The 14,873-nt window shown below is 43.8% G+C and overlaps 1 protein-coding gene across 1 annotated transcript in view; it reads left to right on the top strand.

Annotated features, from left to right (window-relative positions):
• CARMIL1 (capping protein regulator and myosin 1 linker 1) overlaps nt 1–14,873 on the top strand; it is a 1,545,633-nt gene that overhangs the window by 1,287,548 nt on the left and 243,212 nt on the right. The window contains exon 30 of the mRNA XM_069613644.1: nt 1,674–1,691. Within this exon, the coding sequence (XP_069469745.1) occupies nt 1,674–1,691 (18 nt within the window). The remainder of the gene's footprint in view (nt 1–1,673; nt 1,692–14,873) is intronic.

Below are 14,873 nucleotides of genomic sequence, written 5' to 3' on the forward strand. Positions count from 1 at the left end.
TCTGCTCCTGGATTTTCTGCACTGTTATTTTTCTCCCCTGTGATTTAGTCCCAGGTTCATGTCCACTCGAGTGTTCTCCAAGATTCTTTTCATAATTACTTCAGCACTACCAGGACGTTGGCACAACTACACCGGATACTGTACTCTAAATGCCCATTGGGGTCTACACAGCCTACTCCCCTCACTATCATGCAAAAATTAATCTCTCACCCTCCTTCCCATCGAGCCCCCACCCACCCCACCCGACTAATCACATCAACTGAGCTGTCCACACAGGACATTAGAACACACACCCCTCAACACATTTTAGATCTCTCCTAACATCTTGTCTAATGCAGTCACAAACAACGTGCCCTCACACTCGTACACGGGAGGCTGCCCTCTTTATACAAATACCTGAAGTGTTCTGGACACAATCCACCTAGGATCACACATGCATGCAGCACCCGAGGACTTCCAGTCTCCATGCAACAACACTACATTTTCCCTTTGCCCCGTAACCAAAGCTACACCCTTCTGTTTCAGATTCCTCATAGTGCAACGAGACCATGCAAAAAGCAGCAGGGCACTGTATAAAACCCACGAACACAATATGACATGAACCTGGCATAAGAATTGTATGAAATACCTAATTTTTTCAAGTTTACTAATTTTGAAACCGTCCACCATTCAGCATGTTACTGCCAGCGACTTGTTGAAAAACATTTCAATGGAAGTTGCCCAGGGTTGGGAGTCCCGCACAGACAGTTAGTTCAGCTGTATACATAATAAGTGCGCTGACATGTGCAAGGAATCCCCCGTGGGTTGTACTCGTAGTGATTAGCAGTTGAACTCCTCACATTTGTGGGAATTTGGGATATTCCGATGTTGGGCCCATGGCTCTGTGCTTTAACATGTGTCCCGTTGCACCAATCCTGCTTTTTTAAGTGGAAGGAACACCTTCAGAATTATATTGAATGATGCATGCCTGGGATTTATTAAACGCGAGCCTACCTGGGAAGTAATAGAGTGCTATAAATTAGGTACACACCCATGGATTACAGGTAGGGCGCGTGAGTAGCCGAGGTAGTTGGTGCCGCCAGGAAGAGGGAGGAGAGCTCAATGTGTGGCAAAGTTGGGCTTGAGTGGTGCAATCAGCGATTGGTGAGAGGCCATTTCGGTTTTATTTCATAACTAATTCATTAACCAGTGGCATCTTTCTCCGGGAGTTAGGGGGGTTGTTAGGCGATGCCCCCATTACATTCATTACCCAGCCGCGTCTAATTTTGTGAATTTGCTGCAAAGCCCCAAGTTGGTATTTTTGTTATGGGGCATGTGGGAGGTGCTTGCGGGTGTGCACCTACCAGAGAAGCGTAGCATAGCAGAGCAAAGAAGAGAAATATGGGTATCTGAAGCCTGTCTCGTCGGTTGATAAAATGGCCTGCAGCTCTCACACTCGGTCCATAGAAACACAAACACAGTTGCCATTCGTGAACGACTGGTAGATGCTCTGCCCCGCAAGGGCTTTCCTTCATCTGTGCCTTTTTTTCTCCCTGTCGCCTCTGACTTTGAAGTATTTCAGCTTTGAACTGTTTGCTCTTTCATATGTTTTCATGCCTCTCGTTCTTTCTGGAAGCCTTTGTGTTTGTCTTCTCTCTATTCATTTCCCTTTTCTTTCTTCTCGCTGCATGGAGACTCTCTGCTGCAAAAGTGTAAGTACCCAACACCTTCTGTCTCCTGGGACAATGCACTTTCACCAGTTTAAAGTCACTCACTAAAATGAGCAGTCTTTTGGGTGGGAGATTGGAATTTACAAGCAAGGGGGTACAGAAGCCAAACATCTGACTCTAGTAAATCCAGTACCAGACTGTGGAAATGAGTGAATGGAAATATCTAGTTAAGACACGTTTATGTGTGTTTGTGATTGTGCTTCTTTCCATGTGCTGTCTAGATTTTCTTTAACATTTTTTACAATAAAACCCATCAGAGAAGATTGTCCAATTACTGTAGATGCATATATTATAGTCTTGGGGTGTACACAGCCGGTACTGGCCCTCTAACCCAAGCTGGCAGGTGCAAGCGTAGAAGGACCTTCTTGAGAGGCTTAGTGTCATTTCCGGCCGTGTATGCCTCCCAAGCCATCCATAAGGACTATTAGGAAAACATTTTCTGCTGGCAATAGTGTATTTAGAGCTAAAGAAACAGTTGCACACATAAAGGAAAACTCACATAGCTCCCATAGAAATGAAAGCCTGGCACGCTGCATGTAGCCCTTCTTCCATTTCTAATGCTTGGACAGTTGGTGCTGGAGAGGAGTGTAGATGCCCTGGGTGCGCATGGCACAAGAGGAAGGTGCCATTGGCTAGGGATGCTGTTTGGGGAAAGGAGAGAGGCTACGGGCTGTGGGAGGGAGTGGAGATAGGATGTATCTGTTAGCGAGGCTGAGGTGAGGAGGCTCTGGGATTAAGGTGCGATCCGGCGAGAGTCAACACATGTGTATATATGGCAATATAGCCCCCACACCAGTGCTCCTGATTGGCTGGCACTATATTTAATATCACTGCCAGAATGTGAACAGAAGTTATTTTGTCCTGAACACATCCTGTAGTTCTGTGACCTATGTACTTCGATCGGGATCATGACATGTAGGTTTATGTTTTACTATTGGGACAAATAAACACAATGGTTCTATTAAGGAAAGCATATGTGTTAGGTGCTGTGGTGAAGTCCCATGTCATAGGCTGAATTTTGCTACTGAGTTGACCGCCCGCTCTGTGATGTCGGGCCCAGAGGAGGTACACGAAGGATCCCCCGAATGCCCCACACCATCAGCAGCCTTGAACCCATCATTCCCTCAATAGGTACTGATAGCTCCTAGTGAACCCAGATTAGTAGGCCTGAGAAGGCAGAGACAGTCCACCTGAGAACTAGGTATCTTTAAACCTTTGACTCTGGAACTCGTTATGAATATGATTGTCAAAACTTCCCCTTTAACTTCACCCAACTCCTCCTCACCTGAATCTCCTGTTGAGCTTGTAGAAGTCGCCCAATCTTGTCTCCTTTGGTATTTCTTTGATTCCTTCTTCTTTTTGGATTTCTTTTGACGTAAATAAGGACGTGGCTCCTCGAAGGGCACCATGACCGGTTGGGTACGAAATTCCGGGGATCTCCCAGGAGCCAGTCCCAAACTCCAGGGAAAAAGCCGTAGGTTGAAAAAACCATGTGTAGCAGCTGTGGTTCTTGTTTCTGCCAGATGGTACCTTGGGAGTATGTACCAGTAGGTATCAGTCTAATAAACGTAGCCCCGTTTGTGAATTAATGGTTCCAGCTTGTGATGAAAAGGAATCTGGGAGCTGTAGTTCTGCTGGAAAAGGTACGATGGAGATATGATGACAAGAACAGTCTTAGTGGTATTGGTGGGGACTGCAGGATCCAGCATGCACCGCAGGAACAGGCGGTACTGTAGGTTCTGCAACACTGTAAGGCTGGCGGTACCGAAGGAAGTCGGTACCGAAGGCTCGGCAGGATGACAACCAGAAGGAATACTGGTCGGAGTGTCTGAACAGAAGGTAAGAGCTTCAGACACACGGAAGACAGAGAAAGAAACGTAAAAAATATAGATAAGGAGTAGGTCCATGCAGAATTAGATAACGAGAAGAGAATTGAAGGGCATAGACCCGAAAGACTGGAAAAGACACTAGTTAGAAAAGAAAGAGGAAGGAAAGGTACCGAAGATGAGCAAATACCTCCGTTATCTTACCAGAAATAAACCGCTAAACAAAGAATGGCCTGTAAGAATACAGCACCGCGAGTGACTGCAGAAGGAAAAATCGAAGGATAAGGTTTAAGTTAAGGCTTCTGTAACACAGAAAAATACGAGCAACAAGGCAGCGACCAAAGTTCTGAGTAAACGATGATACAACGCACCAATGTTACGGTGCGTGTGATGCATATACGTTTTGGACGCCATCTTGGTAGAAGACTAGACCGTTGCCATGAACTCATGGCATCCATGTTAGGTGTATTTCCATCGATACCATATCTTCCATGGTTGGTGCATAACAATATGCCCCCTTCGATGCCGGAATCCTCCTGGTTTACTGGGAAATAGTTTGTGAAACTTCTGTACCAGGTCTGGGGCATGTATATGCGTCTTTGGCTCCCAAGTCCTTTCAGAAATTGGGTAACCCTTCCAATGAACCAAATATTGCAATGTTCCTTGCCTGTAATGTGAATCTATCAATCTGGCTACCTCATACTCTTCTGGAACCGGGGAAAGTCTTGATATCCTTCTTCCTGGTTCTTCTGTGGAATGGATCCTCAAGATGATTCGTCAGCATGGAGGCATGGAATACAGGGTGTATTCTACTGAATCGAGCAGGTAGTTTTAATCTGTACACTACAGGATTGCTCTTAGCCTCTATCCGAAAAGGACCAATGTATCTCGGGGTGAATTTGCCTAACCGTGCCCACCTGGGTAAGTATTTGGTGGATAACCAGACGTATGACCCTGGACCCCATTGTGGAACTGGTCTTCTCTTAGTGTCAGCGTATCTCTTGGGAGTTCTTTTGTAAGAGGATTCAATTCAACACTACAGCTAAGTCAACGCCTAGTCTATAATACTGAATGAAAACCCTTATTGATATATCTTTATGTCCAGTTCATGCGTTCTGGATGACTACCCCTATATAACACCCCCCTCTCAGAATCCCCCTGACCCCACTGAGCCAAGAAGTAGTTCTGTTTTGCAAGTTAAAAGGTTTATTTGATAATTTAAACAATAGATATATATATATCACACTTTATAATAAATTAATAATTGAATAGCACACTTAATCTGATATGATAAAGATTAACAACGGAGAATCTGGCACCAACACGCTTCTCTATAATCAATAAGGAGTTGACATGAAATGGATAAGGTAGCACACAGGTGAATAGGAATAAAAGAAGAAGGTGGTACAGAATGCTTTATGTAAGCTCAGGTGGATGCAATATTCAATGAATGCAGTACAGAAAATACTCAATATGATTTCAACCAAACAATGTAATCACTTTTCTCTGGCTATTCACTCCCCCCCTCTTTATGCAATGCAAGGAAATGGGAGGAAAGCACACAGTTCTCAGAAATGCAATTAAATGTGATTCAGTTCAATCCCCCCCAACTTAGACTACAGACGTTGAAAACACAGGCAAAATGCTTTGATATGTGCTGGCAATGGAGTGAAAATATGTTAAAATGCTTTTAATTCCCTCTAGGAGGTTTAGGGTGAGTGGTATATGCTTTAAATAAGTTCAGGATCACTTTAGCAAGGATCTAGGGTGTAACTAGCAGGTTAAACGAATTTCTGGCAAATGGAAGGCAAGCAGCTTCTGTTTTCACACGTGGAGAAATTTGCTAATCGCTGTAAAATGCCAAATCGCGGCTAAATTTGCGAATGCGCCGAGCGCTATTACAGAAGAACTAATATCACTATCGTTTTGGGGTCCTAAGAAAGCCTAGGATCTCAGCTTCCAGATGAAAGTTACTGCAAGTCTCTAGCACAAACGGTTGCGGAGATATGAGCGATTGAATAAAGGTCGTTTTTCAAATTTGAAATTTTAAAGTTCAAAAAGACAAGTGCAGCTTGCAGCTAGAAAATGACAAGTGACAGCTTTGCAAATGACAGGTGACAGTTAGGATCCAGTTCTACTTAGATTAAACTAGATTGAATTATATTATTTTAACTAAGAGATTGGTTCTGCACAGTTTTCTAGGTACTCACACTATATTCTTGAGTGAAATGGGCCTCGCCATGGATCTGGTCAGGTTTTAGACGGGACTCTGGTCTCTGCACTTCACAGTGATCTGGGTCTGCTCTCTCTCTGGATTCTGAAGATTGAGGGATTTAAAGTCTGGATCTTTCTGCACAGCTTTCTCTGGAGATTGATGGAGGTAAAGTATGGATTTTCCCGGCAGAGCTTCCAGCTGCAAATGGATTTGAAAGTCCCTATCTGTCCTGTCTGTCTGCTTTTATGTGTTTAGAATGTGGGTGTGTTCTAGCATCACTGACCCTACCTCTCTCTCAGCTTCTAATTGGTCAAACTTCCATTTCTCATTTGGTTGGGGGAGCTAAGTTGTGTCAGAGTGATGTCATTTTACAGCCTGCAGAGAGTCCACTCCTCCTGTCAACTTGCACACAAATCTAGATTTGAAACAAATACATATTTGCAGAGGTACATATTGTTTTAAAATCATATGCACCCCTCACATATCACAGGAGGTATCTCCTGTTCAAACTCTGCTCTTCCTGGGAGCTTGCATTCAGAAATGGCAATATTTTGCACTTTTTAACTGGTTTGCAATTCCGGACATTACCCCAAATTTACACACATGTGCGCAAGGAGTATGGACATTAATTGATGAAGTGTCAGATTTTTCACATGCACACATTTTGAGTAAGATCCTCTTTTCCGCTAAAACCCCCCTGAACATGCCACCGGTTCTAAAAACCTCTTAAAATGTGGGCAGAAAAATCACAAGAATTATGGTGTCATTTATACAATTTTCACATGTCCGCTCTATGAGTTATTCATCTTTTTCTAAAACCATATTCTGGCTATAGAGGTGTGTCTTTTCATGTCACATGGTACAGAAACCAGTCTTTCCAGTTTCTGGCAAGCTCAGAGACCCTGCCCCTCCCAGCTTCTGCCAAGAGGAAGCTCCATTTACGACTCCCGCCAATAAAACATTTGCCTGAGTCAGGACAGGGCTTTGTTCAATTTCCTGCAGAGCCCAGGTAATTCAATCAGGGAAGTGTCATATCCCTTTTGGTGTGAGCAGCAAAAGGGCAGCTAGGCCTGGGAACACAGCTGTGACTCAAGTTTCACTCCTGATGGGGGTAGTTGCCAGGCAGAATTCAGTTCCTTAAGCCAAGTTTCAGATAAAATGTCACTTTTTGTTCCCCAGTCTAAGTCAAGACATTTTTTTACATATGCAGCTATGATGCTGATTCTAAGTTTAAAACTATGACATTTAAACAATTGAAACCTATGTGACACACAAAAGTAAGTCACTCATTTCTTTTAAACATTTAGATTTGTAGTGTCTTTCAGTCCAAATTTACTTAAACTGCTGAAATCCACAGCTCAGTCAGTCTTGTTATAAACCTTCAAGTCACTTCAGAATATAACTTTACATTGGATCCACCTCTTAAAATGTCTTTCTTTGGCATGTTTTGGGTTCATTTATTCAGTTTTCTACAAAATCTGGTGGTTTTAAAATGCCGGCTTTTGGATAGTGGTGAGTACTGGTACTGCACCCCTTTTTGGGATTTAAGAAAATGAATTCCCAACAGTTATGGGTTTGCTTTTGGCAATCAGCATTGCCATTCCCAATGGTTTCAGACTACTGTGTGGGTAGTCCAATGGTGGTTTTAGGCAGTGTCCTTCTGTGCCCATAACATCGGCAAAAATGGATGGCAGCCTATTCTTCATGCATTTCCCTGTGCATTTTCTGGGAAGCTCTGGCCATCATGATGTTTTCCATGTCAGTACTGCACAGTTTTGAGGTAGGGCTCGGATGCATGGGTAAATACATCCCACACTTTCTACTCTCCTCCAAAGTTTGTAGAGCAGAAGAATGTTTTTGTTGAAGCTCAGCCAATATCTTGTCCACAGATGGCGCCTTGGTATCGCTAAAACCGATCTCAGCAAAAAGTGAGGGTGATAGCCATAGGTACACAGAAAAGGACTCATACCAATAGCTGTGTGGCAAGTATTGTTATATACAAATTCTGCCATGGGGATCTAAGAATCCCAATTGTCTTGTTCCTTATTACAGGAACAACAGAGGTACTCTTCAAGAGTGGCGTTGAGTCTCTCCGTCTGTCCATTGGACTGCGGGGGGTAACCTGATGCCATTGTTCTATGGATTCCTAGCTCCTTACAAAGTATGGACCAGAACTTTGAAGTGAACTGAACGCCCCTATCAGAAATGATTACTTGAGGCAGTCCATGCAATCTTACTATGTCTCTGAGAAACACTGAGGCTGTCTCTGCTGCCGAGGGTACTCCCTTTAAGGAAGAAAAATGGGCTTGTTTGGAAAATGAGTCGACCGTCACCATTATAGCTGTCTTTCCCTGAGAGAGAGGAAGGTCCACAATAAAATCCATAGAAATGTTTTCCCAAGGGCGAGTGGGTAGGTCAGGTTGTTGTAATAGACCAATAGGTTTGTGCCTAGATACCTTCGCACCAGCACAAACTGAACAAGACCTGACACATGATTTAACATCAGTACTTACCGAAGGCCACCAAAAGCTTCGGGTTAGTAGCTCATATGTGGCCTTCTGGCCTCTATGTCCCGCCAATGGAAGGTCATGACAAAAGCTGAGAGTTTGTTCTTTGAGTTCTTGAGTGGGTAGAAAAAGAGCTGATTTGTAAAACCATAACCCTTCTCTCTCTTGCAGATCCTTGGTTCCAGGAGTCTGTTTCGTGCAACCCCTCCAGTACCGTCTGGAGATATTGATTGATCACGGCTATGAACCTTTTTTTGGGTAATATCCTCTCTTCATTGATGGAGACAGCTTTCTCCTGTCCGAACTCAGACCAACTTCTGGAAAGAGCATCAGCTACCCCATTCAGCGTACCCGGAATGTAGATAATCTGGAAATCGAAGTTGGAAAAATAGTAGGCCCATCGGGATGGTGGGAATTACGACAGTCCATCTGCTGGAGAACTCTAAGGTTCCTATGCTCCGTATGTATGAGAAATTGATTGGTTGCTCCTTGTAAGAGGTGTCTCCACTCCTCACACGCCATCCTCATGGCCAGCAATTCTCACTCGAGTACAGAATAATTCCATTCATGGTAAGGGTTTGTGAGTAATAGGCAATAGGGTGTTCGTGGCCTTCTCTGTCCTCCTGCAAAAGCACTGCTCCCAGAGCGCCACCAGAGGCGTCAGTCTGTCTCAACGATGAAAGGCTTCGACTGGTCTGGTTGGATAAGAACAGGAGCTGTGGTGAATAATTCCTTTAGTGTGGAAAAGGCTTTCTGGACCGCTGGGTTCCAGGAAAAAGAGACTCCCTTCTTAAGGAGTGAGGTTAGAGGTAACACAATCTCTGAAAAATGGGGAATGAAGCAGCGGTAGAAATTCGCCAATCCGAGAACGCGTTGAACCTCCTTGACAGAAGAGAGTTCTGGCCATCTGAGAATGGCCTTAACCTTGTCTGGGTCCATCCGTATTCCTGTAGATGAAATTATGAACCCAAATAGGGTATTTCTGTAACTTCAAATGAACACTTCTTTGGCATACAGATCGTTCTCTCTTAGCCTTCGAAGAACCTCCTTAACTGAGTACGATGTTCATGGAGAGAGTTGGAAAAAATCAAAATATCATCCAGATATACTACAACAGAAATGTTGAGCATATCTGCAAACACCCGGTCCATGAATCTCTGAAACACTGCTGGGGCATTTACTAAACCAAAAGGCATCACACAATACTGGAACAGCCCCAGCGGTGTTCGAAAAGTGGTCTTCCATTCATCGCCATGTCGTATCCTTAGCAAATGATAGGCGCCATGTAGGTCAATCTTAGTGAAGATTTGTGCGTCCATAACTGCTTCTAGGATATCCCTGATAAGGGGGATGGGGTATCTGTCCCGAACTGTAATATTGTTCAAACCGCGGTAGTCGATACAGGGGCGAAGTTCTTTGGTATCCTTCTTTGCTACAAAAAACAAAGATGCACCACCTGAAGATTTTGACCTTCTAATAAGTCCATTGCTGAGGTTGGCAACGAGGTATTCCTTAAGTGCAGTCCGTTCTAGTAGGGATAATGGATACATCCGCCCAAAAGGTAAGGGTACGTCTTCCTTAAGCTCTATGCTGCAGTCTTCAGGACGATTAGGTGGAAGGAGTTTGGGCAGAACATCTTTGAAAACTTCCTCGTATTCCTTGTACTGCACCGGAATCGCTAAAATAGACACCTGAGGTTGAGCTACCAAGTAGGCGGATTGTACCTCTGGTTGTGGTACCTTAATACAATTGTTTCTGCAGAATTCTGAATCAAAACTCAATCGATTGGCACTCCAATTGATACATGGGTTGTGGAGTCTCAACCAAGGTATCCCAAGTATGAGAGGAAAATGTGCCGCTCTAATCACATCAAAAATAACCTCTTTGTGATGGTTACCCATTGATATCTGCAGGGGTAAGGTCTCCATGGTGATAGGTCCAGAGGATAAAGGACGACCATTGGCTCCTTCTACTGGTATTATCCTCGTCTTGGGGTTGAAGAAGAATCTGATTGTCTTTAGCCTAGGAGATATCAATAAAGTTGTCTGCTGCTCCGCAGTCCAACATGGCTAATACTGGAATCTTACTACCTGTTGTAGTGGATAATGAAACCTGAAAAACCATTAAACTGTTATCCTATACTCCTTCTCCTGATCCTGTGGTGTTGCAAGGACTTGTGCCATTCTCCCCGTTACCTCCCTTGCAGAGGAACGAGGTTGAGCGTTTACTGAACGCCGGGAAGGGATCTCCGTGCAGTCCTTCAATTGATGTTTGGAGGACCCACAGTACATACATAAGTTCAGCTCACGCCTGTGTTTTCTTTCTTCAGATGTTAAAGGTCCACGGGTAGCACCAATCTGCATCGGTTCTTCAGCAGAGGATCAGTCCTTAGGAATTAAAGGAGGGTTGTAGCTCGACTGACCTCCTCGGACTCTCTTCCTCTCATGGCGTCTCTCATTTAGTCTGAATTCGATCCGTAGAACCAAAGTTACTAGTTCAGCAAAAGTGTCTGGTCTGGCTACTCGTGCTAATTCGTCCTTTATCTCCTCTTGGAGTCCTCTACGAAATATGGTCTACTGAGCTTTTTCCGGCCATCCTGCCAAGGTAGCCAACCCCTGGAACTGAGATACGTAGGATTGCACATCTTGGTTCCCCTGTCTTATATCCAATAGTGCCTCATATGTTGAGTACTGAACTTCTGGCCTCTCGAATCGTATCTGTAGATTGCGAATAAATAAGGCATAGTTATTCACTGACGTATCTTCTGCCGTTACCAAGGGTGTTGCCCATCTCAAGGCATTACCTGTCAGGTTGGATATTAAGAATCCTACATATGCTCTTCCAGACTTGAAAGACTTCTTTCTGAAAGAAAAGTATACTGAGCATGTGTCAAGAAACTCCTTTATACCCTTAGGGTTTCCGTCATACTTGGGCATGGAAAATGGCATTGTCGGTAATTCACCTCTTCCTTCATCTCTAGCCGAGACCTGGTGACGTAAAGCTTGGTTTTCAGCCTGGAGTGCTTGCATATCAACTCATAGGCCTTGAATGGCATTACACATCTCTTCTATCTGTTCCGGAGTAGCCATCGAAAGCTTCTTTTGGCGTTGTATACTGTCAAAACTCACAACTTCCCCTTTAACTTCACCTAACTCCTCCTCACCTGAATCTCCTTTTGAGCTTGTAGAAGTCGCCCAATCTTGTCTCATTCGGTATTTCTTTGATTCCTTCTTCTTTTTGGATTTCTTTTGATGTAAATAAGGACGTGGCTCCTCGGAGGCCACCGTGACCCGATGGGTACCAAATCCGGGGATCTCCCAGGAGCCAGTCCCAAACTCCAGGGAAAAAGCCATAGGCTGAAAAAACCCTATATAGCAGCTGTGGTTCTTGATTCTGCCAGATGGTACCTTGGGAGTATGTACCAGTAGGTATCAGTCTAATAAACGTAGCTCAGTTTGTGAATTAATGGTTCCAGCTTGTGATGAAAAGGAATCTGGGAGCTGTAGTTCTGCTGGAAAAGGTACGATGGAGATATGATGACAAGAACAGTCTTAGTGGTATTGGTGGGGGCTGCAGGATCCAGCATGCACCGCAGGAACAGGCGGTACCGTAGATTCTGCGACACCGTAAGGCTGGCGGTACCGAAGGAAGTCGGTATCTAAGGCTCGGCAGGATGACAACCAGAAGGAATACTGGTCGGAGTGCCTGAACAGAAGGTAAGAGCTTCAGACACACGGAAGACAGAGAAAGAAACGTAAAAAATATAGAGAAGGAGTAGGTCAGGGCAGAATTAGATATCGAAAAGAGGATTGAAGGGCGTAGACCCGAAAGACAGGAAAAGACACTAGTTAGAACAGAAAGAGGAAGGAAAGGTACCGAAGAAGAAGATGAGCAAATACCTCTGTGATCTTACCAGAAAGAAACCGCTAAACAAAGAATGACCTGTAAGAATACAGCACCGCCAGTGACTGCAGAAGGAAAAAGCGAAGGATAAGGTTTAAGTTAAGGCTTCTGTAACACAGAAAAATACGAGCAACAAGGCAGCGACCAAAGTTCTGGGTAAACGATGATACAACACACCAATGTTACAGTGCGTGTGATGCATATACGTTTTGGACGCCATCTTGGTAGAAGACTAGATCGTTGCCACGAACTAATGGCATCCATGTTAGGTGTATTTCCATCGATACCATATCTTCCATGGTTGGTGCATAACAATGATGCTGTAGTCTTCTCTGGGATAAGAGAAAGTGTCAATATGGTCCACTGAGTGCTGCACAGCGGAGAGATACATTAACCCACTCTTATGCACAGACAAAAAAAAAGACTGCTACATAAGGGATTTGACCTTTGGGGAAGTCCCGAACGACAAATGGCCCCTTAAGCTTGAGAGACCCAGAAAGTAGAGGAAAGAGAATTTGAGCAACTTCTGACATGTGTCACAGATGGCTCAACGAACACTCCAACTTTCTTTCGTCTGAATACAGTTTTTGCCACGCTAGCTCTGGTGTCCTTAGTCCCTTGGTTAGTAGATGGTGCTCATTATCCCTTACTGTAAGTTCACACATACTAAACTCTGATACTACCTCATAAGCTCAACACAGGGATAAACCCATTCATTATTAGACCTAGAACCAGGGTTTTTCTTTTCAAATGGCATCTGAGTGTCTGGCTGTCAGTAAACAATCCAATACCTGAACAAAAATATGAGAAAACGATCTGGGGACCGATCGTTATCTTGATATTTAACATAATATTGCATCTGAAGATTTTTCCAAATTCATGTAAGGAAGCGATCATTGTCCCGATTTCCAAAAAGGGAGACAGAACCAATCTAACATGTTATCGCCCGATTTCCTCTATTGATACTTCAGCTAAGTGGTTTGGGCAATTATTAAATCAAAATATCAAGGCTTGGGTCACCTAGAACCAGATCCTCTCAGAGTACCAATACTGTTTTCTGAGGGTATTGGAACAGTCAACCAGATAGTAAATCTAAGCTTGGTTCTGGATAAATATGTTTGCATCCGCAACAGCACAATCTATCTAGCTTTCATGGACCTCTCGACTGCCTTTGATTGTGTAGACCATGGTATGCTCTGGAGCACACAGCACTCCATGGGAACACCGGGTGAGCTGCTAAAGATCTTGGTTCACATACACACTAATCTGATGGCAAATGTAAGAATGGGTAACCAAAGCCGAGAAACAAAGGCATTTAAGATCTCTTTCGGAGTGCGACATGGCTGTGTCCTGGCCTCACTCCTTTTCAATCTATACATAAACTCGTTACCGAATGTTCTAGCTAACTTGGTAAGCGATGTCCCAAGGATAGCCAACCAAAGGGTGTGTGTATTTTTTATGCGGACGATGCAGTCCTGATGGCCAGGATAAAAGACACACTTTAGGGAGTTTGATAAACGTATTTAATGGCTATATGAAGAAAGAGGACTGGCAATCAATGCAGGGAAATCGGAGGTTATGTGCATTGGCAACAGCACACCACGAGGAAATGCCATAATAGCAGTCTCGAATGGGTCAAATTGTTTTGTTACCTTGGGGTGACGATCTCTAGCGATTTGGGGTGGTGTTCTCATGTAAAGCAGCAAACTGCAAAAGCATCCCAAATTAACGGCTCAATCTTGAGAATCGGAGTAAAGTTGGTTGGTTTGCCCATGGATCACACCCTTCAAATCTATAAGGCAAAATCAGTACCTTTGCTGATGTACGGCACGGCCGCATGTGGTCACCATCAAACAGAAAAACTCCAAATAACTAAAAATGTGTTCCTTAGGAAAATCATGGGCTTGCCACAGGGGTTTACAGCACACCTGTTGCACGAAGAACTCAAATTAGCCTCCGTGGACGCCCTTGTTGAAGTACAACCCTTGATTTTACTGCCTATGGTTATGGGAGAGACCACAATTATCAATAACCAGAGCCCTGGTGAGGGACCTTATGGCCGCAAATTCCTGTGCGGCTTCACCTTGGCTTAAATATATAAAATCATCTTTACAAGAGCTTGGCCTTGAGCAGTTATTTAGCAGTGAACTCCGGACAGGTAACTCTGATAAGAGAGAATTAACAAATGTCTTCTCTCCTTATAGTTCGAGAATAAGGAGCAGAAATAAATTGCAGAAGCAAAGTGTACAATATTATTACGGCAATCTTAACCCCAAAACCGCAAGGCCAGCCTATGCCCAATGGTTTACCGCCCTGAGAAAAAGGACAGTAATCATGGCCTTCAGAGCAAATCTTTTGTTCACTGGGAAAAGGGGATTTTTCTCATCACCAAATCGTACTGAGAGAAGGAGTCGCCCTTTCTGTGACAGTGATAGAAATGACTTGTCCCATTCTAATAAAACCAAGGAAAGATCTCGTTATTCCAGTATTAAGAGCGTCTAAATATAGAGATGTGCAATTAGCACTCTGGTTTTTGTCAGTCCCAGAGGTGCTGACAACCCACAATGTATACCTATACAACGAGCAAGCCTTTATGTTACTCAAGCACAATCACGCAATTTTTATACTCTAATTAATGATTTTAGTTTATTTCCATAGATCGCAATATTTTATTATATTTAATGTGTATATTACCATTTACAAGTGCACCAAA

This window comes from Ambystoma mexicanum, chromosome 5p (assembly GCF_040938575.1).
Source record: "Ambystoma mexicanum isolate Mex_15411 chromosome 5p, UKY_AmexF1_1, whole genome shotgun sequence".
Taxonomy (NCBI): domain Eukaryota; kingdom Metazoa; phylum Chordata; class Amphibia; order Caudata; family Ambystomatidae; genus Ambystoma; species Ambystoma mexicanum.